Below are 25,936 nucleotides of genomic sequence, written 5' to 3' on the forward strand. Positions count from 1 at the left end.
ACAAATCCACTGACCTTAATTTACCTTATAAATCGCTCAATTTACAGCAATCGGCTTCATTGCAAGATCTTTCATGCAGAGGAGTTGAATCGAGCTTCTGATTGTAATTTGATATTTGATGAGATTTGTAATTAATCTTGCAGCTGATCATCATACGAGTCCCTTAGCTTGTGCCAGCAAATTGTGAAATTAGTCACTGATGCCTTTCCAATTCGTTTAGGTCTGCAACACTTTGAAGTATGTCTTGTTCTTTTACAAGCACTGTCCAAAAAAATACTATGAGCAGAGAAAGTGTCAAACAACCTCTGTACGGTCACTTATGTTTTAAGAGATCTCTCGCTGTTGTGGTTCTTGTAATTATCAAAGTGAGACAATTAAATACTCTTCAATCCCAAATACCCTATCAATCCCAATTCATCTGGGAGTTTTACGGAGGAATCAGGGCAGTGACTCAAGCTGATTATTAAATGTTTTATCTCGACCCACTTTCTCATGCACGTATATTGGTTGCTTAAGTAGCTGGGTGGGTATTAATTCTAGGGTCTAGATCTTTCGAGATCTTGTTAATCTCATTATTGACTTGACACATTGTCTCCCCTCTGTCCTCTTTAGTGCTGAGAGCAGCCTTGTGGAGGCAGTAAGTAATTTAAAGCTAAACTACTTAGTAGTACCATTTCTTAAATTGGCTTCATCTGTATTAAGCAAATCAGATTTGTAATTCAATTTAGTTTCCGAATTTGAATCAATTGACAGCCCTATTGTTTATATCACATTTTATCAGTCATTAATATATCCATCTGTAGGATTAGAAAGTGTGATTCAAGAGAATTAGTTTGTTCAGAATCAGAATCACTTGCTTAACGTGATTCGTGAAAATGCTTGGTCTTGTGTATAAAAAATGTGGTCATATTATAGATATACATTTAAACACATAATGCAACCCTATATACAGTATCTTAAATTTAAGCTACTTTAAATTAAAGTAGTGTGGCTAACTAATTTTAAAGTATAACGAGGAAGGCGGGACGAGAGCCGTGAGGGAACGGTGCGAGGCCGGTGACGCGAGTGATAATGAGTGTCAGCTGCGCATTGCACCGGTCTCGCATCTCTCATGGAGGAGCTACGGAAGCATAAAAGGACGAGCGACAGGAGTGTACGAGGAGAGAGGACCAGGCCTGGACATTGTGTTAAGTTTTATTTATGTTTGTGTGGCCGGTAGCTTTCGTTTTGTTGTTGGTTTATTTTATTAAAAGTTTGATTTAATGTTCGCCGGTTCCCGCCTCCTTCCTTCCTTACTTTGAACTGTATTACATAAAGGTATAACTAAACTACAGTTAACTACTTTATATTATGAAAAGTTAGTAGTATGACAAGCTACCGTTTTAAACTCTCTGTGGACAATGCTAATATAGATATTATGTAAAAGGTAAAGCAATGAATTACTAGATGAACATCTAAATAAGTTAAAATAGACAGTATGCAGAATAACTACAATATGCTTGTTAAATTCTCTTTTTCCTATTAAGTCAGTTTAATCCTTTTTTTACTATTTATTAAAACATTACTTGATATTAACATTATTAATATCAAGTAATTTACATATAGCCGTACATACATAAAGCAATAAGCCCCAAGAAGCCGTGGGTTACAGTGCATTTTATAACAGCTAAGGGCGTTGTGTCACGATACGAAGCGGGGATTATTGCTTTTATAAAAAGGTTATTTCATATGCGTAGCAATAAGGTTTCATAAAATAAAGTAAATAAAGTGATATTAAGGCTATGTAACTGGTGGTCAGCAGTTATAAATCAGGGTATTTTATAACGGCTTAGAACTCATCTCAACCAATCAGAATCAAGGACCAGATCTGATGTTTTATAATATGCAACTTTAAATATATGTTTATTCTACTTCATTATTTACTTACGTCTCATTTGCATAGGAACATTTTAGCTGCTACAAAGTTATGTTGTGTCCCTACAAATTATTCAGCGGCACCCAAAAAGCACAAGTGAAGAATAAGTCAGCCACAATTTTGAATATGATTATAGTCAGTTCTAATCATAGGCATAAGTTTGTATCATTTATAAGAGCAGAGCAACTACATTCACTGTCACACCTGCTGCATATTCATGACATTAAAGTGCTTTCTGCAGATTCCTAAGAATTCACCGATTACCATGAGAGCAGAACTAAGTATGTGAGTGAATGATACACAATGCTTCCATTTGTGTTGTAGGACAGCAGTAATTCAAAGGCTGAAAAGGTTTAATTCCAAACATGATGTAGCTGTCATCCCTAATTAATTCTGTTATGTTCTGCATGCCATATCACATCCATAAAGAAAATGAGTTTAAAATGATTACAAAAGATATAATCCGTCACATTTAAGTCTAGTAAGTTTTGTTTCTGAGAAGTTGTCATCAAAGGACTCAAAACATCGCTAATTTGTATAGCATACAGTTGTGTGTTCATCTATGATTGCCTTGTGTGTTTATAGGACCTGCAGAAATAATACATCAATCTATGCGTTTAGTCTTATCAAGACTGATATTTTTCTAGCGGAAATAAGGGTGCATTGAAAGTAGGGCTTTACGATTTGGCCTAATATCAAAATCTCGATTAATTGAACATTTTCTCTCGATTCACTGACATGGTTTGTACTGTAAATATATTTTTTCTAATTAAACATTTCTTATCTCATATTATTTTAAAATATTCAAAGGAAATACAAACTATGTATGGTTATTTATTGAACATTTCGAACAATACACATCTTTGTGTTATTTTTTGGAAACATTGCCTTTGCTGCAGCTGAAGACAGGAGAACAAATGCAACACAAATCAGCAAATAATCTGTCTGCATGTGCCGTGAGAAATCATGTGTACTTTAGGACCCTGGAGACACGTCCTGCAGTCATAAGCGCTGTCACATGAAAGGAACAGACGGAGTTGAACTGAGTTTTTATAGTTGAACGGACCTTAAGACTCACCAGTCTGAAATATGAAGTAAACGTGTTTCAGTATATCTATATTTTCCCCAACATGCACATTTTTGGACTAAAAGTCTCGTGATCAAGTACGGGAGCAAAAACAGGAGGAAGAATATTTCTCTACTGTACCTCCATGCATATTACATTAACATGGACTATTTGATTTCAATCTGAATTTGATCATTTAAAAGTAGACATTTTAAGCTTTCTTTAGACATACGTTTCATGTTTGTGTGATAAGTATTTGCAGAGTTTTGGATCAGTTTAATGACGCATTTCAGAAATATGGGAGTGGAGACAGAGACGGCTGATAATGCGCCCTGTTTATTTTCTTGATTTTACAAAATCACAACGTTTTGTTGTGTAGACCACTTACAGTTTCTAATAGTGTCTTACATGTGTGTACGCCCAGAAATCATGCAATATTTTAAGTCTCTAGCTCTGATAAGAAAAAAGTGAGGTAGCGGCACCCGTCGACATGGATGTTAAAGGGAAAGTAATCAAAGAACCGACTTGGGAAAATTACGTCGATTAGAGGTCCTGAATGTAGGTTTCGGTTACTTTTCGATTAATCGCCCAGCCCTAATTGAAAGGATAAATGTATAAAAATCACCCTGCCTTTGGACGTCTTTTTAAGTGGATATCAAAATTACAGCATTAAATTAAGTGCAGCTGGGCCTTTGAAATAGGGAGAGACCATTATGTTTCTTCCACCACATACAGCCTATTTATGGTTGAAAATCGAAAACCGCAGTATTTTCAAATAAAATTCCTTAAAAGCTGTGTTTGAATTTCTATGCCTCTCCATGCAGATCCCGAAGGGTTTTAATGTGGCCCAATTACTCCATGTACAGATGGAGAGATGCTGAGATGTGGAGGGATGAAGGAATAGCGTACTTGTCTTTAAAGACCTAGTGGAGCTGGAAGACTTCTTGCTGAAGAGAAGCCGGAAGCTCTCTGTGCTGGTGACAAGAGGTCCTGACAGGGTGAAGTAGCCCTGTGTCAGCTAATATGTAAAGATGTGCAATCCATCACGTTTAGTCCAAAAAGACGAGATTGGCAGCAAGTGCATGCGCATCATCCCTCTTTGAGTCAAAGCGAATGTTTGGCTTTGATACAAAGCATGAGGCAAATGTTTATAGCGAATAAAATCTAAGCGTTCAAGTTTGCAGATATACATTTGCTTTGTGCTTACACAAATACTAAACAAAATGTGCTTTAAGTCATCATTTTGTGTGTTTTTGTTCATTCAAGCATGAAGGAGAACGTAATACTGGTGCGCTGTCTGACAGAGATCAGTGAGGCAGCCTTTAGCCCGTGTATAAGTTGTATACACCACCAGACGGAACCGCTGTAGCGTTGCGCCGCGCAGCTAGAACATAGGCCTATCTATACTGTACGCGTCAAAGCAACCGTTTAAAATCACGCCCAAATGGTTTAAAGGCTTTTACATGAATAAGAGCGTGATTGTATAATGTAACGCTAGAAGGATGACAGAAAATTGCGTTAAATATTTTTAAAGTGTTATTCTGAAAAAATGATGCCATCTGGGAAAACCCATCACGTGGCAAAATTGTACATATTACAAGTTTTGATTACATATAAAAAAGCTGGTTTCAAGCCGCTTCCAAATCCACATTTTTACAGCGTGAACATGAATTAACCATGTACCATACAATACGATTTATTAATAAATGAAGTGTATCATCAATCATAAATTAAAAAATAAATTTCTTATATTTTACAAAGGTGACGAGGATCACTCAGTGGCTTTGCGTCAAACTCAAATGCAGTTAATGTTATAGGGTTTTTGACCAGCGAATGTGTACAAATGTGCTTTTTGTCCGTCATCATAAAAAACACAGACATCACCGTTTTAATCAACGGGTTACAACGGTGTTGTATATGGGTGCTCAGTTTTCCTGTTGTAAAACACATTTGGCCAAAATCTAATTGATAAAAGATGAAATGCTACTGCGTGAACAGGCTATTGTGCAGGTAAAGGCTAGCCCTCTCCAGTCCCAAATGTCTCAGACCTCAAATACATAAATATGAACATTGTAGACATAATGAATTAAAGGAGTCATTCGCCGGAAGTACGTGTTTTTCTTTGTCTTTTGTGTGTTATAAGTTGCCCATGCATGTATTAGACACGTGAAATTGCAAAAATTTAAGTGTCGGAACAAAATATGTATTTTATCTAGAAACGAATGCTCACCCAGACCTGCCTGAAACGCCTCGTGTAACCACACCCCCACAACTTGATGTCAGCTCGTGGAGTGATTTGACTAAAACCGCCCAAATCTACACGCAAGTAATGTGGGCGGTCTTGTAAATCTCATTGTACTGCACGGCAGATTCTGTTAAAAAGTGGGGCAATTCCATCGGTTAAAACTCCGCGAGGACAGTCTGGCGCTTCAGATTCACAGCCTGTAAGTATATTTTCATTTAAAAGACTTTGTTACGGACTAACGCGAGTTGAGTTTGTCATGTGTTTTGTTATAATTCGTTATGATTTCATTACACTGACGCCAAATCTTTATAACATCATATATAAAAGGTAAAACATTTAGCTATAGTTTTAAACTATTTAAAGTAGTTTTTTATTAAAATCGTAACAATCCTTAACATCCTGCTCGAGTCGCGCTGGCAAAGTTAATGTATCGGCATGATCTTCATTCTCCGGATCAGATTCGGGCTCGAATTGATAGGGAAGTATCGATGCCATTTTATCCAAGTACATTAGCTTTGAAACCTGATGTTCCGAATATGGTAAGAGGCGTTACATTTCCGTCACACAATTGCAGTATTCCACCAATCACTACTCACTGGTTAACTGGCCAATCATAGCACACCTCGCTTTTCAGAGCGATGAGCTTTGTAAAATATCCTCGCGTTTCAGAGAGGCGGGGCTAAGAGGAGATACAAACATGCACAGTATGTGGAAAATACAGCGTTTTTAAACCTTAAATCGTGTATACACATTGTCATACATCTAAAGCAAACAATAATATTCGTTTTAGCCGCGTAAAATGACCCCTTTAAAGAAAACACTGTACTTGTTCAAACAACAAGATCTTTATTTGACAACATTACCCTTGCAAGATGTTCAGCTGCTGTGGAAAGAACTGCAGTTCAGTCAAGACAGAGGGAGAGCCATGAGGTTTTAAACAAGATTTAGTCACAAGCTCTTTTTAACCTATCATTGGCTAAATATTTGTAAAACAGGCAGACAGACGTAAAGGGTGACCAATAGCACTGATTTAATGAAGAAAAACACCACCATAAAAGGGCACTTTGGAGTATAAGGGCAAAAATGGCATGTGCTCTGCACAGGTTAAGTCCTATGTGCAGGTGCCTGGTTGTTAGTGTCTTTAGATTTATTGACTCTTGGCTTGTTTGGCAGATGGTCTCATGGATTGATTGAGCACTCTTGGGGAAGTGAGGCTTTGTTTGACTTTACAGGGATTCCAGTTCAAACAAGCAGGTCTCAGATGATGGTAGCAATGTGTTTATCTTTCCCTGAACAAACAGCAGTATGTCACTTTAGCTTTGCTCAGTCAATACACTTGTCTTCGCGAGACCTATGAAGCCAGAGAACAGAATATGAAATCCAATTCAGACAAATTGTGGGATGAGATATTACAGATATTTTTGTTCTAAAATAGCCTAAAGCCAGCACATCTGGTTGTTCGGACATCGACTACTGAGCTAATGAAGTATGATTATACTATGTGCACATCTTGGCCTTATGTTCTTTTCTCTATTTTTATAGTCCCGAATGCTAATTTTGACTCTACATGCATCTTTGAATATAATCATCCACTCAGCTTTGAGTAAGGCAGTATTTGTTTCATAGTTCTGGCCTAATGAGAACCCTGAGGACAACCTTTTACCTATCTCTTGGTTACAATCTATCTCTGTATTGACTTAAAACTTTACTGCAGTTGTGCACTCGCAGGTCAGTAGGCAGAGATGACATTTACATTTATGCATTTGGCAGACGCTTTTATCCAAAGTGACTTACATTGCATTATACTATACATTGCATTATACTATATTGTAACACAGTTCAATGTAGGGAAGGAAGGAGGCGGGAACCGGCATCATTCAAACAATAAACTTTTAATCGTGAAAGTAAATAAACAATAATAAAACAGGCCGGCAGCCCCTCGCGGCCGACTGCCGGCCAAACAAACTGACTCCACTTAACTTCCGGGCCCGGGTCCTCTCTCTCGATGGTCCGGTCGCTCGTCCTCTTATGCTCCCGAGCTCCCCCGTGAGGCATGCGGGGACCGGCGGTCGCACAGCTGACACTCGTTGCCACTTACGCCGCCGGCCCCGCCTTACTCGCCCCACGGCTCTCGTCCCGCCTTCCTCGCTACATATATATTTGTTTTCTAAGTATCTGCAATCCCTGGGATCGAACCCATGACCTTGGCGTTGCTAACACCATGCTCTAACCACTGAGCTACACACTGTAAAACTTTGCTGTAGTTTTTGCAGCAGGTTTGCCAGTAACTTACTGTAGCTTTAATTACTACTTAATATACTTAATATAGACTGGCATTAGCACAGCAACACTGCAAAAATTGCCAGAAAGTGCTCCCATAAGAACTTTAACCAGATGTGGTTGGCACAGGCTATACATTAACACTGGTCCAAACCAGCTTTAATGGTACTCCATTACATTTATAATTGTTAACCATCCAAATGTAAAATCAATTAAAGGTATAATCACAGCTAAACAGGCTAAAATTTACACTTGCAAAGGATATGGTAGGACATGTTTTAACACTAACTGCAAGGACTTCTCTTACAAAAAAGTTAATTTTGATAAGAATACTTAAGCAAAGTTAAAGTATATATTTTTAGGTATACACTCTTAAAAATAAAGGTGCTTAAAAGGTTCTTCACAGCGATGCCATAGAACAGGGGTCTTCAACTACTTTTCTTTGAGGGCCAGACTCCAAAAGTATAAATAGGATGCGGGCCAGTTTTTTTTACCATATCCTCATTTCTTCTGTTATTTTGTATTTCTGTTATTTATTTCGTTTTGTTCCTTTTATACTGTTTTTGTTGCTGTTACTTATAGGCCATATATTAAAACATGCACACAAATATTGCATCCAGTATTTGTGCCTTTTCATGATATTAAATTAAAAGGAAATTGTCTTTTTAACTGTATTTTATGTTCCTTAATGCATTACTTTACCCAAAAATTGTTACTAATTTACTCACCCACAGTTCTCCAGTACATCCAAGATGTGGGTGGCATTGTTTTTTCAAGAAGATATTTGGTTGAATTAATTAAAGTTAAATCAATAAAAGTAAAAAACGCAAATACATTCAACACAAAAGTAATTCCTGCCCCTTGTGAATTTAATTAAGCATCTTATAAATCAGTCAATTGATCTGTGCAAGAAACTGAACGCTATCATCACATCTTCGGGTGAATTCCGATCGCATTCATGTACCCCACGCAGGGCAGAGCCTTTGTATAGTGCGAGTTCTGGGGGAGATGAACAGCTGTTTTTCGTAAATATAGCCATTATTCATAATGAATGCAGTAATAAAAACAACACCGTTTCCCCCTTATCTGAGACAACCGTTCACGTGGTGTACCCTTCCTACAGTTCGCCTACTTTCAAGGGCACAAAACGCGTTTGAGAACACGACCTATCGCGTGCGCAAACCGATTGCCTGTGGCTGTGCAATGCATTGCTGATTATACCGTTGTAAATAACATGAAGTTTCTTGGACTGACCGATCAAATCGCTTTATAAGACGTAAATCATTATGAGTCGCGGGAATTATGTAGCAGCGTTTTGGGCTTTTAAAGATGTGGCGTCTCAGGAGGACGTGCATTTAAAGCACACCGTTCTTAAAGTCTCTCCACTTATTTGAAATGTTAAGGCGGGCCAGGTAAAGATGATTGATGATTGCCCGCGGGCCGCCAGTTGACTAGCCCTGCCATAGAAGAACCATTTTTGGTTCCACAAAGAAACCATTCAGTCAAAGGTTCTTTAAAGAACCATCTCTTTCTTACTTTTTTATCATCTTAAGAACCTATTTTTGCCACAAAGAACCTATAAATAGATAAATATGAATATAAATTAAACCAAAAATAAATTGCTATATTATAACCAAACATCAGGCCAGGTGCATGCTTCCAATGAAACGTAGTAAGTACTAGTACTAGGATACTTGTATGTGTAATATTTCAAACTATTTGAGACTAAATTGGCACGCTTTATAGTTTATAAAAGAGTATAAGAAGTACTTAAAGTATACTTTTGATAAGTACATAAAAGTAGACTGAAAGTATACTCTCTTAATTTTAGTTTAATAGAAGTATACTACTAACACACATGAATAAACTTCTTTGTAAGGGTTGCTGTGTACTACTTGCCTGTGAGCATTATTAATTTAAAAAAATGTCAAACCGCAGAGGCCGTAGAGTTGATGATTTATTTCGTTGCAGAATTAATTACAGTGGCGTGTCCACAGGGGTGGCACCGGGTGGCAGCTGCCACCTTAAAAATGAGCTTTGCCACCTCAGTTGCCACCCCAACGCTGACCATACAGACTTGGGTATTAATGTAATGCACAAACAATTTTTGTTTGTGCATTACACAATGCACAAACATACTTATTCTTTATACACTTGTCTGTTTATATAAATATGATATAGCCTGGAAGATAAATAAAAAATTTCAGATCACATTCACTTTTCAAAATTGTTCTATGATCAGCAATGAATTTATATTATCAAGTGTCTGCAGCTGTCTTTCAGAAACAACAATACAAATTAGCACAAGTTTGGATTAAATTGTGCTGGGAAACAGACCTGAAAGAAGAATTATGTATAATTTCACATATGATTATGAGAGATTTTAAGGCACTACTTTGTGACCTTTGTAAAACTGCTTTGAAACAACATGTACTGTAAAAGTCCTCTAAGGGGAGAATTCCCCTTTTCCTTAAACAATTTATGTGAACACTATTTATTCCTTATAACTATTGTTCAAAGAAAAAAGTCGTCATGGTAATCATCACCTAAACCCTCTGCATTTTTAATGTAGGCTAAAGATTTTCCTTTTTTTGCTGATCAAAAAAATGATCTGAACCAGACTAAAATAGGGATTAGTAATTAGGAATCTATAATATCCCTAATCCTCACAATACAACTGCGAAAATGAAGCTTGATATGTGTAGGTATTGCCACCCCTCATTGTGCTCTTGTCCCCCTTTGCCACCGCATGTATAAAATCCTGGACATGCCCCTGATTCATTATTATTACTGGGATTTGCTCACTGATAGTAAGTCTCTCAAGAATGAGAAACAAAAATGTGTTATTGGGTCATCACAGTTGTCCAATAATGTTATTAAAGCAGTCATGTTTATTTTGTTCAGTTTTGAATGTGTTTCCACTAAATTACCAGTTTTCTATGTATTAAAATAGAAGGCAGCTGTCTTTGCAAGCTAAGTTGTTAATATTTTACTAACAGAATCTTGAGGTCATTTTATCTATTAATGTAGTAGCAAGATTTGTGTTGTTTTTCTTTAGTCCCACACAACTTCAGTTTCCATTTTTTAAAATACTGCACAGTCACATTGATGCCAGTGGTTAACTATTGATTTTTGGTAGCCTATTTGTTTAGTCTATTTGTGTAATCTATGGTGTTGCAGAATTTTTTTGAAATATGCCACATTTCTGCACAGCTTCTTACACAGAGGTGAACCCTGTTTGATTTGCCAGTTTATTCTAAATAATCCCCATTGCAGTTGAATTCTGCAACTCAATCGGACACTGTTTGGCTATTTCAACACACCTGGTGCATGCTAAATTTCCCTCCATCACATTTTATACAATCCAGTCATTTTCTGAGCTTTGCTCATAGAATGAATTTGACAGGGTTGTGCTTTTTCCCATCAGTCATTTCACTGTTGCCTAACAATACGCTAACTGATGAAACTATAAATTCCATTATCCACTACATTGATTCTTACAAATGCGATGTGTGCTTTTTTTCCACACAAGTCTATTTAGCTAGCTAGCATCCCATGACTGTTTCACAATGTATATATATAGGTGAGGGACTTATAGCAGTATAGTTTGTGTGCTTGATATAAGAAGAAAATCATCTGGCCAGTTTGCATATTGTAGGGACAATAAAATACAAACATTTTCTATAGTAAAATCATTTGAATGAATTAGGGTATTAGAGTATAGTCTTTCTTCTGTGAAACGCAAAAGAAGATATTTTAAGAAATGTCACAGTGGATTTGTGTCCATACAATGGAAGTCAATGGGGTCCAGTGTTGTTTGGTTACCAGCATTCTTCAAAATATCCTCTTTTGTGTTTTCTGCAGAAATAAGTACTACTTGTCTTGCCCTCATTATCAAGATGATCAAGTTTTCAGTCGAAGAGGCTCGGGACATAAATGTCTAGGTCACATAACACTTCAATAGCTTATGTCACATGACCTGTGTAGTCAATCTTCCTATCTTTACTCATAAGCTTTGATGCACTTCAGTCTCTTGACCTGTACAGTAGGTCAAGAGGTTTCCAACAGTGGAATGTCTTTGTGTCTGGCTGTGTGTGGTACAGCTTATTTTCAGAAAGAAAAGAGGGAATATTTAATGGCTTTAATTTAGTGGATGATTACTTAAGTTGATATGAAATTTAAATGAGAGTGAATGTGGATGTGACATCTGGCTTGTGTCACAGAGCTCACGAGCAGGGTCTCTCTGCTCCCACTGAAAGAATTACAACACGTCATTCACAAAGTTTAAAACAGACCTGTTCCTTGTGTTTTTGTTCAGTAAAACACCAGTCATTTAATTATGCTTTCATACATGAATAATAATAGGATTTTCAGTTCTGATTTAGAAAAAAAAAAAAAAAGGAAAAGGGGAAATTAATCATCATCTCACTGCTTCAAAAAGGATGGGGAGGATTAAAAGGATATATAATAACTTGAATTTTAGACTATTCATCACACAAATCTGTTACTAATTTACATGTCATGTCGTGTGCACTACTACATTGACAGTTTTATGGTGCTTTTTGAAGCTTAAAAGCTTGAGTCTGCTTTAATTATAATTGCGTGGAAATGGGTGACCATTACGGTATTTAAAAATGTTTCCTTTCCGTTTTATTTATTACATACATTACATACCGTCCAACTGACAGAACAAGATTGTATGTGACTGACCCAACAGTATGATGACTGCCAGCCATGGCCGATAACACCAAGGTTGTTTTTTGTGTTGGGGATTAAAAATACAGTAAGTAGAATCAGCGGGGAAATGCTGCTTAAACTTTGATTTCCAACCACAATTCTAATGCAAAATGTCAATGGACTATGCCCATTAGGGAAAGACAAATCCAAAGGGTTGTTGTATTCTTATTGTTCTTGAGGAAATAAAGAAAGTAAAGGGCCTTGAGACGCTGGGCCAGGCTTTCATTGAATTCACAGCAAAAGTGATCAGCAATGACTCTAGGTGCATCTTAACACACACAGCCAGCAAACTCAGAAGCCACACCCCTTCTTTTAATGACACGCTGCCTTTGAGAGTGTGCATGTGGGACTGTGATATGATGGTCAGGGAGATACTCTGTCACAATAGTTTAATTTAAGCGTCTCTTCTTTGTGTAGACTGACAATGGAGGGGTGTCATGGGGAGGGTGGTCAGCTGGTGTGGTGACGTGCACTTTTGAAATCTGAATGTTTTCATGACGCTGGATATCAAAATGCTTTGTATCAATACATCACCTAAACTCCTCTTCACATGATTATGTCTTTAACACAGCAACTCAAATAAAATAAAAAATGATGGCATGCTGTTAATTTATTTGTTTGTTTTTATATTTTATGTTGAGATCAGAAATTACACATCCAGTCCTAATAAGGGTACAAGCACATCATAGTCCTAAAAACAAAAAAAAGCTGATTGATTTGTCAGTGTTTTAACCATTAGGTCTTTTTCAGCCCAAAGTCCCAGCACATTTTGTACACAGGAAGGTTAATTACGCATTTCAGACATTTTCATTGTTCCAGGTTAATGTGAAAGTAGAACAAGCCCAGCAAAGCACTCTTGTTCAATAATTTATTGACCAACAGTTACTTTTTACCAGAATAAATAAAAGTGAGACAATAACCACGACTTGTAAAATGACAAACGACACATTGTACATGTTTTTTTTTTTAAATAAGCATATGCTAAATATATTAAACCCATTTTGTGAATATTTTGCTGTATACAACATTATACATACATTGAAGACATTTGTTGTCACTAATTTCACACCCGCTGAGTTCAGTTTTTTTTACATGAATGAACATCTGAGATTCAAAATGAAATGTGACAAAGAATATATTCATTGTCACAGAGTAAATACAGTATGTTCTCTACACCCACCTTAGCCAACAGACAGAAATACAATTTTGGGTGAAGACAGTCGTCACCTTAGGACACTGGTTGAGTTCGCCCATCAGTCAGTTTAATAGAGTGCATAACATCTGTGACAGAATCTTAAACAGAAGCTGGTTAAGATAGGATACTGCAGAGAATAGACGGACTGTGCAAGGGAATAATGCAGTGATCTTAGACACAATGCCTTGAAGCTCAGAAGGTTTTTTATTTTCTCGGTTGTGTAAAATATTACTGTAATGATTCTTCACTGGGAAGTTTTTTCAAATCTTTTGTGCATTTGAAACTTTTTGTTTCTAAATGTATTTTTGTTTCACCTGTATCAAAGCAAAAACATGTGAGATAAGGCTTACTCACACTGATCCAAAACACATGTGAAACCATCCTCACCTCAGTGTGAAACCCCTGTTGGCGTTTGATGGCTCAATGTGAATGACGATTCAGAATGTTGGTGTTTGTTGACATACTGTATGTTGTATCAGTGTGAATTAGCCTATACAGTAAAATTTATATTTTTACCTAAAAGACCTCATTTCTCTTTGTGGCTAATCTGTTGATTGTTGAAGTGGAGTGCATTTCACCTTAGCCTTTTGACAATGTAGAGGTCAAAATGTTATTGAAATTTGGACATTAACTATGTTGTTTCCAGTTACGAGTTTCTAAAGAAATATCAAGGGGGGTGATTAATGTGTAAACTTTGAGAACTTTGGTTTCTACGTTTTTAATTAGGAGTCAGTTAGAAGTGATACAGCTGACACATTGTAGCATATGACATAGCTTTTAATTAATTTAAAGAAAAGTGAAATTGCTGTGGTAACCTTATTACCATATTTGATTTATGCAATATTTATAAATAGTCCCTGAACCTTCAGCATCCCATTTATAGTTGTTAAGCAATTTCATGGGAGGATCCCGATTTGCTCTTGATAAATTGCTTCGTCATTGATCTTCCTGGGGCAATCCGAGCAAGAGATCCATAGTCAGCACTGATCAAGCAATGAGAGATTCTTATGGACTTTGTATCCGTCTTCTAACAGCTTGACCATGACTATCGTTAACTACCATTAAATGGATGCTTCACAGTGAATCGCTGTACCAAACTTTGATGACAAAAATAATTAAGTAACCTACTGTATGTCTTCCACAGGAATGATGCGTTAAAGGGATAGTTCACCCAAAAATTTAAATTCTGTCATTTACTGTTCCAATCCTGTATAAATTTCTTTGCTCCGATGAAAGATATTGCGAAGAATGTCAGTAACCAAACAGATCTCATCCCCCATTTACTGCCATAGTATGGAAAATAAATACTACGGGAGTCAATGGGGGAGGAGATCTGCTCGGTTACTGACATTCTTCCAAATATCGTACTTTGTGTTTTGCAGAACAAAGAAATCGATACAGGTTTGGAACAATCTGAGGGCGAGTAAGTGATGCATGTTGTGCTTGGAGTGTAAATTGAAGCTTAGATTTGACTAGAATTTAACCAGGCTTAGCAAAAGAATAACATGCACGGAGTTTATTATGTGAAGTAACAACAAAAAAACATTTTAAGGTAAGGTGAAGCAATGGCCAGGTATGGTAACCCATACTCAGAATTTGGATTTAACCTGTCAAGTAAGTAGTGAACACTACACTATACTATAAAACCCTATAGTAAAATATTCCCTGATGTACTGTATTTAGCATTTTTTGCCAAATAATTTTGATCAAAAAACCTTAAATGTTTAGGATAATATTTTGATGGTTTAACTGATTTTGAGGGGGCGTTCAAAGTAGATGTTACACAAAAAAGCTGTCCAGACATCACTTTTGGCCACTACTGTACATCAACAAAAATACGCCAAACCTTTTCTCTTTGTGTCACTTGCTGGCTGTTTTGCATTTGCGAATCGTTTTAATGGAAGACAAATCCCTTAGAATTAAGGTATGAATCAAGTCCTTTATGCAGATTGGATTCATATTTTATAGTAATAAAGTGCCACTTATACGGTTAGGTTCTTCCGCAGATTTTCTAAGTTGCCAATTTTTCTGATGGTCTTTTATCTTTTACTTAAAGGTCAGCAGTGTGAACACGCCTATGAGCCGCAAGCGAGAGCACCGGGTTCTTCTCATGGTGATCACCATGGTGGTCTTCTATCTGCTCTGCTGGTTACCCTACGGGATCATGGCTCTGCTAGCCACTTTTGGAGCTCCAGGACTAGTGACTGTGGAAGCTAGCATTGTTCCGTCCATCCTAGCGAAATTCAGCACCGTCATCAACCCCGTCATCTACATTTTCATGAACAAACAGGTGAGCATGAAGAGGGGAGTAACATTGGTTGATAGTCCTTCATTTTAGGGTTATAAATAATACCCAGTCCTACATCAAATCTTATTTCAGGACAGACACTGAAGGAAAATCTGAGGAAATCTTCAGCTTTTAGCGCACAGATTTAAAAGGGCATGCTTAACACTTACTGATCTCTAGATTCTAAAGCTGTTCAGTCTGACTGATGTTGTGGTCCAATCCGTCTACACTGTCAGCTAAATAAAAGCTGAAGGTGTGTGATGTGGTTAGTTTACTGGCATACTCTCATGTGAAACAATCCAATTCATTGTGCTCCTTGCACCATCAGTCAAAGTGTCAGCTGTGCGGTGTGGCGCAGATGAAGAAGGTAGCAGGCCGTCCTCGCCACGTGTGGTTAGGGATATGCTATTTATGCAGGCACATTAAGTTAAGTTATGTGTCAGCTGCAATACTCAAAGTTGACTACATTGTTCCTGAGAGATGGTTTTGTGGGGGAAATATTTTTTTTAAACTCTTGTAAAGTGTACTATTTGGGTTGTCTCAATGCAGCAAAGCAGTTCTCGATGGAATACGATTAAATGCCAGGCAAAGGTCATAAATGTTCTCAGCTCTGCAGGCTAAAAGAACACATCAGCGAAACTTACTCTAAATCCCAGATACTGTATGTTTCTCCCAAGGCAGCCGGCTGTGGTTTGATTGATGGAGAGCCTGAACTTGTCATTTGTCCTGTCTAGTGCTGTGTTTGACCCAAATTGTACAACTTGCAGCTACACATTGCTTCTATACGTTCTGGATAGCTTAAAGGGATACATTTCTGGGACATCATTGACTACCATAGTCGGAAAATTTTAAATGGTAGTCAAAGGTGCCCAGAACGGTTTGTTTTTCTAAATTCTTCAAAATATAAATAAGATCATTATTCCTACCATGGTAGTCAATGTTGTCAGTTGCTAACATTTTTACAAATATCTTGCTTTGTGTTGAACAAAACAATGACATTTATACAGGTTTGGAACAACTTGAGGGTGAGTAAATGATGACAGAATTTTCATTTTTGAGTGGAGTATCCCTTTAAGGTATGTTAGTATTCTTGTATAAGAAGATACAATTTGACTATAAACTCCAGTCTGCTTTGACAGCTTTTTAGAGATCCAGTCTTTTAACAATAACTTCAATATAAATAATAGTTTTTTTCATGATTATCACAAAAAAGTCAGAAACCACCCAGCACACCATAAAGAAGACCTTAGAAACATCATGACAGCAGATTTACATGTACATGAACCACATACACTTTCAGAAAACTGTTTAACATCGTTCTGCTCTCTCCCCTTTCAATCTCACATTTGAATATGGTGTCACAGAGGAAAAACACAGATGTTGTCCCGTAAACTTAAATTTCTACACTATCACAATACATTTGTTCTGCGGAAGTTAATTAATCATGTGTCTGGCTCGATTCAGCGTTCCACTCCCACTCCTTTATAATATTTCAGTGGCTGAGAAGGAAACAGCATTCATCCTGCTTGATTAATTACCTCTTTGTTTTGATGTGCTTTGTCCCACAACTGGTGTTGTTTTCACCTTATTGAAACAAATGACAATGCAAAGCTGTCAGCATGTTTCCTGCAGCTTTAGCTCTGGGTATCGATGTGAAATGGAAAGGAACAGATTTATGCTCTGTTATAGTGAGCTTCTTAGAAAGACGCATCGTAAATGCTCTCCTGAGGCTAAGCGAGTGGCTTCATTTTACTTCCTCCTAAGATATCTTGTTTTAGTCAAAATCTACACTATTACATGTATCCTTTGTGGAGAAGGCAATCCCAGAATACAGTGCGACAAGCTGACCTCTCACTAGGCCTGTTACTAGAACTCTGCTGTGAGTTGCTTAGTTTAAATCCGAGCAAACTTTGAAGGAGTGAAGGAAAGTCATGTCATGCCCACTGCATACAGATGGAGCAAGACTACAAAGAAACTGGTGCGGCATGTAAAATCATGCCTGTCATTGAGACAGACCTTTCAAAAAGAGTTCACAGTCACCCTTGTCAGACGTGATATCGTATCATAACTTCTGTCCTGCATTCAGTGGCACAGCTTTCATCTGCTGTCTGAAGGATCTCCTTGAGCAGTTTGCTGTTGTTAGATTTCAAACTTAAAGGACCGGGGCGTGCAAAACACTAAATCACAAATAATTATTCAGCCGTTTTTTTCCAGACGATCTTTTTATGAAAATACTAACCTGTAGTAGCTGTTTCTCAGGTTCACACGTTCTCCCACAATCACACAGCACCATTATACGGTTGTCAGTGTTAATGTGTTTCTATTATGATAACATAAAATTCTGTCATCATTTACTCACCCTCGAGTTGTTTCAAATCTGTATTTGTTCTGATGAACACAGAGAAAGTTATTTGGAAGAATGCTTGTAACCAAACAGTTCTTGGCCACCATTGATGACCATAGTAGGAAAAATTACAATGGTAATCAGTGCTTTCCTACATTCTTCAAAATATCTTCTTTTGTGTCAACAGAACAAAGAAATTTACAAATACATTTTTATTTGGTGGTCAATGGTGACCAAGAACTGTTTGTTGACAAGCATTCTTCCAAATATCTTTTTACAGATTTGGAACAACTTGAGGGTGAGTAAACGATGAGAGATTTTTCATTTTGATGTGAACTCTTCCCTTAAAGTCCGGGTAAAGAGAATTCTAAGAATTGTTTATAAACACATTATAGATGTTAGAAATGTATTGCTGAAACACATTACAGAGACTCAGAAGTATGTAGTACTAAATTGTGGAGTTAAACCGTTAAACAGTTTTTCACCAATTCTCTGTTCAGGATTTTTTGGGCGGGGCTAAAACGGGGGATCGATGACGCTCTGTGCCACTGTGGACTGAAGAATGCGCTAAATACCGCAGCCCGCTGCCGTTTTCATAATAAGAGTTTTTTTCTCCATTCAATTTTGGCTGGGTGGTTAATAACACACTTTTCTGTTGTGTGACAAACTCAGAACACATATTTTAATGTCACTTTACTCTGACTTTAAGCTTCTCATCAGTGTACGCCCTGCTATTGGCTTTTGTAAAAGAGCAGGAGCCACTCAATATGTTCCGCCCTAATTTTCTCATTCTGAGGAAATTGCTTCAATGCATTAAACAAAGCTGCAGATTTGCACTTCAGTGGTTCTTTAATAGACAAACCTGTTCATTTGAAAGGCGTGTCTACATTGGTCATGTCGTTTAGATGTAGGACTACGAGAGTTGTTTGTATCAAGGGATAGACATGCAGAGTGTTCAGTGCCATGCAATTTCAAATAGCTGATCTGTGTATCAGTGAGTGATGTTTCAGGATATTCAACACACTCCAGGCGATGAAGAAAGATTCTCCTGTATGTCATTTTCAGTCTTCAATTCCTCCCAGCCCGTAACCATGGAAACTGTGAGTTGAGGCGAGTTGAAGACTAAAAATGCTGTACAGATACAAGTAACATTTTTTGGCCAACAACAATCATCAAGAGAATGTGGGAACAGGACATCTCCGGTGAGTCTGGATCTGTGTCTTCCCCTATAGTGTTTGAAACTGTGGCTTGTGCTGGTGGTCTGAAACAGCAGATTTTCACTATTGATTCTCTGTAATCTTCAGATTGTCCACGACCAGATACTTTTAGACAAAGAAAATTAGAATTTATAAATATTGATGTAATACTATAGTGAGGTTTGCAGTATTACGAATTTTAAGGTCTGTTGTTGATAAACTATGTTCCAAAACATTTACAAACCATTTATGTGTTCAACAAAATGTTCTTGGCACTGGTGTTCCTGATATATTTAATAACTCTTTCCCACAGTTGGGAGATTTTATTAAACCAAATTAAACAGCATCAGTGTCATATTAAATGCTGGATGGCAGCTGTTGCAGGAAAGGAATACTTTGTGATTTCCTCTATTTAATGAAGCTCATAATACATTACAAATTGAAGATTTGGAGACAAAGCAGAGCTCCAGAGACAAAAGTCATTACCTGGATAAATTCTGAGGTTAAACTCCCATTTCTATTAAAGCGTGGTATCATTTTTTGTAATAGCTTGAATGTACGGAAACAGGGGAATAGCTATCATTTCAGAAGTGGGGGGACAGGAATGTCAACTAAACACACTTGCCAAATAAAGTGAATGAATAAAAAAAAACAATCAATATTTTTGTGGTTGGATTGAGTTTTGCCTCATTAGTCAAAGGTGAAAAGTGAAAACAGTCAAACATCAGGCTTTTTAGATCCAGGATGCAAAAAAACGCGATGATCAGTGACAAAATCAGAAGTCTTATGAATGTTCAGTGATGTTCAGTTCCCCTTTAAAAATGAATGACTTAACTCACCAACAGTCAGGACTGTTATTATGTTCTCCAGCGAGAGACAACAGTTCACTTCAACAGTTCAGACAAGAGTTTCATCAGTTCACTGGCGCACAACAGTGGGATAATTTTTCTAACGGGATTGGGGTTGGTTTTTCTTTGTTTGAAGGCTCTGCTTGCTGATGAATTGCCAATATCTAGAACTTTCCAGAATTTGCATTGTTGACATATCATTGGACATTGCATCATTCCATTTCTTGAGGAAATGTAGTTGACTATAAGTATACATAATGCAGACAGCGTATACTAAGTTCACTACGTTTTCTTAAGGGAAGTGACATCAAACTGAGGTACATTTTTTCTGTGGAAATGAAAGTGGGGTCTTTATTTGTAGAACCTTCAATGTTTAAATGTGTTTGTGCTCAAATGTCATAGGAATAAGTCTTACTGTAAATGTCATAAAAGATTGACTTTTCACACCTACAGTGTTTGTATTGCCTAGAATATCCCACACAATATATTGTAGTTTGAGATATTCTTAATTTCCTTTCTTTTATCTTTCACGCTGTCCTTCGGCATTCAAGACGACAAATGAAGCATTGATGTGATCTTTGAGATATTGTTTATCTTTATTAAATATTTATATGTATATTTTGAATCACATATATCTATTTTTTGTTACAAAAAACAGATCCAGTAATCGATACAGCACCATTAAAAGTTAGACAGGTCTGCTTCTGTTTTTCTCACCCAGCTTTGACCTGACTGTGATCATTTCTACGCCATTTCAGAGCTTATTCGCGTGTGTAACCTTTGTTACCTTGAACAATGACCATTTTTCTCCCATCTTAATGGAATGGATAAAATTGACATTAATTACAGCTTAGGAAATTATTGAGCCGGTGTACATTATCAGCAATTATTTGATTGCAAATTGTATAATTGTTCAGTTTCAAAGTAAAATGTCATTAAGAGAAAATTGGATACCATTCCTAAATGCTACTGATGAATGTATAAAGGACAGCGGTCTCTTTGCCAATGGCAGCGCTGGAAATGGGGTCATGTGGACGAGAGATGACCTTTTCTAATCACAATGTCTAGATGAGCTATAATTGTTGTCTGTGTCCAGCCGTGGTTAATGGGCTTATTCTTGGCTTATTCTTGTTGCTATAAGAGAAAATGACTCATAAGAGATGTGAAGCTTTTGTGAAATGCAGGTACTGAAATGAATACGGCTGTTTTCGTTTGCAAGGTCATACGAAATCAAAGCATTGCGAGAAAGTGAAATAGTACAAGATACTTTTCATAATATACATTATTTTCATTTATTGTAAGTGCATGTGTTGAATGTACTGTTGTTACTGTATCTAATGCCACTTCTTGTGTGTTTGTCTGGCTGTTTCCATGTTAGTTCTACAGGTGTTTCAGAGCTCTTTCGAAATGTGACAAACCCCAGCGAGGTTCCAGTCTCAAAAGTACTTCAAAGGTAACAAAAGTTTTCCGGCCTGGGCGGCACATGGACAATAACTTTACTTTTGTGGTTGCCTCAGTGGGACACACGGTGGCCCCAAACCAGGCAACTCCAGTGGAGGAGGAGAATGGCTCTCCATCATCGGATAATGCCAAACCTGTGGTGTCCCTGGTGGCCCATTACAAAGGTTGAGAGCTAGTCCTGCTTTAGAAATGTCAGCACTTAAAGAAACTTTTTCACACATAATGAGTGAAATACTGTTTGAGGTTTGGAGGACTTTACAGGGTCGTGGAAAAATATTAGTCCAGAATTGGGGGCTATTGTGTAAAGTGTTTTGCTTATGATGCTTATGCCACTGCATCCAACAACAGAAGGCTGAATTCTTGCAGTAAAATGTAGCTAGCTGTTTCTATTTTTATTTTTAATATTCTTTGATTCTGATGGTGTTAAATACTGTTTCATAAACCTGAAAACAAGGTCTGAGAAATAAAGCTTACAGTATGTAAAATGTTCAACAACATTCTCAATACAGTAAACAGCAAATCTTTGAGGGACATCTTACTGCTTTTTTTAACGGAATTAAACAAACGGGGTTTCTACATAAGCATTTCCTTTTCTTTTCAAAAATAGGGAAGTTGGATATTAAATGTTTTAAATTATATTCTTGCTAGGTCTGTGGAATACTGTTTGTAGTTCCTGTGTTTTGTGTTGGATGAATTTGTTAAAGTGGCCATAACTCAGACAGTTTCTGCATATCTCATGTTAATCTCGAGTGCTTACAGAATAGTATCGCACCCTTCAAATATCTGTAGTCTTTAGTTTGATCACATTTATAACTAAACTAACTAAAGTGGAACTTAAGCATGTGCGCACACATTGCCAACAAAACACAGACATATGACTTAGTTTCACTTACAGCGTGCAGTTCATGTCCGGCATCTTTTAGCGCTGGGACTGCGCCATCTATCAGTTTCAAACGATTTCCAAATCCAGCGTTACATCCACCGTTTATCTAACATCCATCACTAAAATGCCGTGAACAAACAAACACACCTCAACTTCTCTCACTATCGCAAGAGTGACGAACTGCAGCTGCAGGCCCACAGCGCAGCCAATCTTGATGGTAAGCGGGTCTTCCTATCGCTCGTCGATTGACGTGTGAGCGGGCTATTTCTTTCGCCTTGTCGTGGGCGTGCTTTTCCGGGAGAATTGCCCAATAAGGGACTAAGGAAAGTAGTTACGAAACGGATTTTCATGTTTAAAAAATAACTTTCAGAAACCTATACGAACACTGGGGGAGCGTATCGAGCACAGAAATACTACGTCATACTTCCAACTCGTTTTTTGACAAGTTGACCATGTCAAGCATGAGAAGACAGCACGTTTTACATTGTGAGTAAGTCCAAATGCACGAAACACCGTTGCATCCCCCCTTTAAAATGACACAGAAGGTCACTTACCACAGAAGGTAAACGATGGACATTCTTGTGGTAAATGACACTGTGAACTAATGTAAATACATTTATTTGCAGATTTAATCATTTATCATCCTGATTTTTGTTTTTTTGTTCATCGTGAATATGGAAGCTGCATTGTTTCTATTAATTTATAGAAATCCCGCACATTAGCACTTTATATTTTAGCATACTTCACAAACATCATCAAAAAAAATTCCATCTGGAAATATTGATGTGGACAGTAAAAGGACATTTTCTCACGTCTGAGAAGGCTAAATCACATCTTTTTAATCTAGAAACTAGATATGGAATAAACTACTATGACCACCATGAGATGACCGAAGGATGTGATTTTATAAAAACATTTTCAGTTAATAAAATTAATCCAATTCATTCTGATTAAAATGGAATACAATTTTGAACTATATTTGATTACAGTACAACAATCAATTCATGCACCACATTTATATGCCTCTAATTATTTTCAGTGATAAAAGCTTCTGAATTTATGACTTTATTTTTTAATTGACTCATTTTTGGTGTTTGGCTTGCGATTTGTGCGCCGTTGAAGACACTCAGTTGTATCATTCAGTTAATATTAAATTAAAGCCACAACATGGAATAATTTTGTTATGAAATATCCAAAATCACTTGCACAGTGTGATATATTTCATGCAGTTGTGTACTTACATTATCCCAAATGTTCCCAAGAATGTGCAAATCCAGATATATTCCTATTTAAAACAATGACCCGTCCCTTGTCTCCCTTGTATTTGTTGCATATCGGTGACTTAATATCCGGTGCTCCGCACTACCCTCAGTTTCCGGTTGTAGAAACTACGGCAACACGCAAATGCGGAAGTGGTTTTATGTTATTATGGATCACGATACTCTTTGGCGAGTAAAGGAAACCCAAAAAAGTGTAAACGTAGGCCAAATGAGGCAAGCAGGCTTATGGACAAACGAAGAAATAAAACAAGGATTAATATCGGCGTGGCGTTTTTCATATGGGAAAGCTTCGCGACCAACTTGGACTCGACAGAGTCTCCGCTCTCGCATGTGTTTTAATAGACAGGTAAGCAAAATGTTTTTTATTGTACACCAAATACTCATGCGAGAGTATGAGTATGTTGTATTTTAGTACACCGGTCTTCCACATAACTCAATAATTTACCTAATAAAAGCAATAAGATAAAAACAGTTGTACATCTTCATTTCTGAAAACATAATATAATTGAGATCACTCTAATTACATTAAGTTACAGTTCAGTAAGAATCTCCACTAAAATGCGGCATTTGGAAACACTAGTAATGTAATTGCACGATTTAATTTAGATTAAAAAATAAGATACTTACTTGTGGTCGTTGAGCGTTCGACATTTTTACTTCAATATGAACAAGTCCAAACGATTAAATACACATCTCTTCTTCTTGTTGTTGTTCATTCTTTATATGAGTATTACCGCCACCTACTGTATAGCTTTAAACACACATCTTTTCCACGTGGGCCGGTTTCATCATCCGAGCTTTCTGCATGAGATCTTGTGATTGGTTGTCAAGCCAGCCAATCATAATTTAGCAGTCCCATTGCCGATTGGCTGGAATTATGACACACTGTAACAATTGGTTGTGTTGAGCGAGCGAGCTGATGGATCACACGGACACAGCTTGCTCTGAGGAGAGAGCAGGCGAGTGTTTGCAAACATTCAGATAAATGTTGTTTTGTTTCAAAATTCATTTTCGTTCGCGCGAATTACTTTTATCCTCGCGAGACGAGTATATTCTCCACGAAACTTAGTTGATGCGCGTGCGATGTGGCTTTTATGTGCACAAAATTATATTTTTTGCGCGCAGAATTGTGGCACGATTCCAACGCCATATCCGTGAACATGGGCGATCTCCATACGCCTCTGGATGGTCGTTTTCACCACTCTCCTACATAACATCATTTAGCTTTGCCTTTTGTCGTTGTTTCTAAAGTGCACCATCTAGCGGTCCAAATATTCCATATTGTGGCTTTAATTATGCTCTTCTGACACATTCCATTCAGGAACGTATATGTCTACTATGTAAGATTTTGTTTGAGATAAGCAGACCTCAAATTCAATGTGTGTCTTGGATGTTTTTAAAAGCTCTTAGAAGCATTAATAATCTGCTTAATTGCTCTCAGTGCTGCTTATATAAATTATTAGTTGATCTGTATTTGTTGATTCACCAAGTGATTTCAAGTGTTTTGTTGACATTTGATACAAAATGCAGTAAATAAGAAAGACAGTTGTTGCGAAATAAAACTCTGATAGGGTGATCAAAACCTGTATGTCCCTAAAAATGTGTTACACCTCTGTGTGTTTAAAGTATATTTTGTTAATGTTAATGATAAGTTGATCCTTACAATTCGACTGTTAAATTAGAAATATTGTAAAATATTTAAATGTTAAAATGCCCACAGTATTTATCTTTTGCAAACAACATTACAGCAAGGCGTTGAAAAATTACGACTGCGAACATGAATGTTTGTATAGTTAATTGTTGTTTTATTATACAACACAAAATGTTATTTTATTGTATGTAACTTTGTATTGTTTGTGAAATCCAACAGTGTTGGGGTTTCTAATGTTGGTTCGAGTTCAATAAAGTTATTTTTAAAGCACTGTCACTTCATGGAATAGCGTTTGTTTGTTGTCACCTTTTTAGGACATTTGCCACTCCAAACAAGCAAACAGTCACAAGCATATAAAGAACTTATGACTTACCATGTCCTCTATCTAGAAGCCCATTTTCCTCCTGGTTCAGACGCTGATATCCATAACTGTTCCAATTTCAGCACATTAAAGCACACTTTAATCAAAGGTTTTTTTAGAAGGACAAGACACTGCTTCAGAGAGCCTCTACTGGCATCTTAAAGCAGAAAATTGGTTAAACACAAGA

The 25,936-nt window shown here is 37.1% G+C and overlaps 1 protein-coding gene across 1 annotated transcript in view; it reads left to right on the plus strand.

The window, feature by feature from the left end:
• Nucleotides 1–25,658, plus strand: part of tmtopsa (teleost multiple tissue opsin a) — a 42,496-nt gene extending 16,838 nt beyond the window's left edge. Inside the window, exons 3-4 of the mRNA XM_057334830.1 lie at nt 15,495–15,728; nt 21,492–25,658. Coding sequence (XP_057190813.1) covers nt 15,495–15,728; nt 21,492–21,743 — 486 coding nt within the window. The 3' untranslated portion in view covers nt 21,744–25,658. The remainder of the gene's footprint in view (nt 1–15,494; nt 15,729–21,491) is intronic.
• The last annotated feature ends 278 nt before the right edge of the window (nt 25,659–25,936 follow it).

Source organism: Triplophysa rosa, linkage group LG5 (genome assembly GCF_024868665.1).
Source record: "Triplophysa rosa linkage group LG5, Trosa_1v2, whole genome shotgun sequence".
Lineage (NCBI taxonomy): Eukaryota > Metazoa > Chordata > Actinopteri > Cypriniformes > Nemacheilidae > Triplophysa > Triplophysa rosa.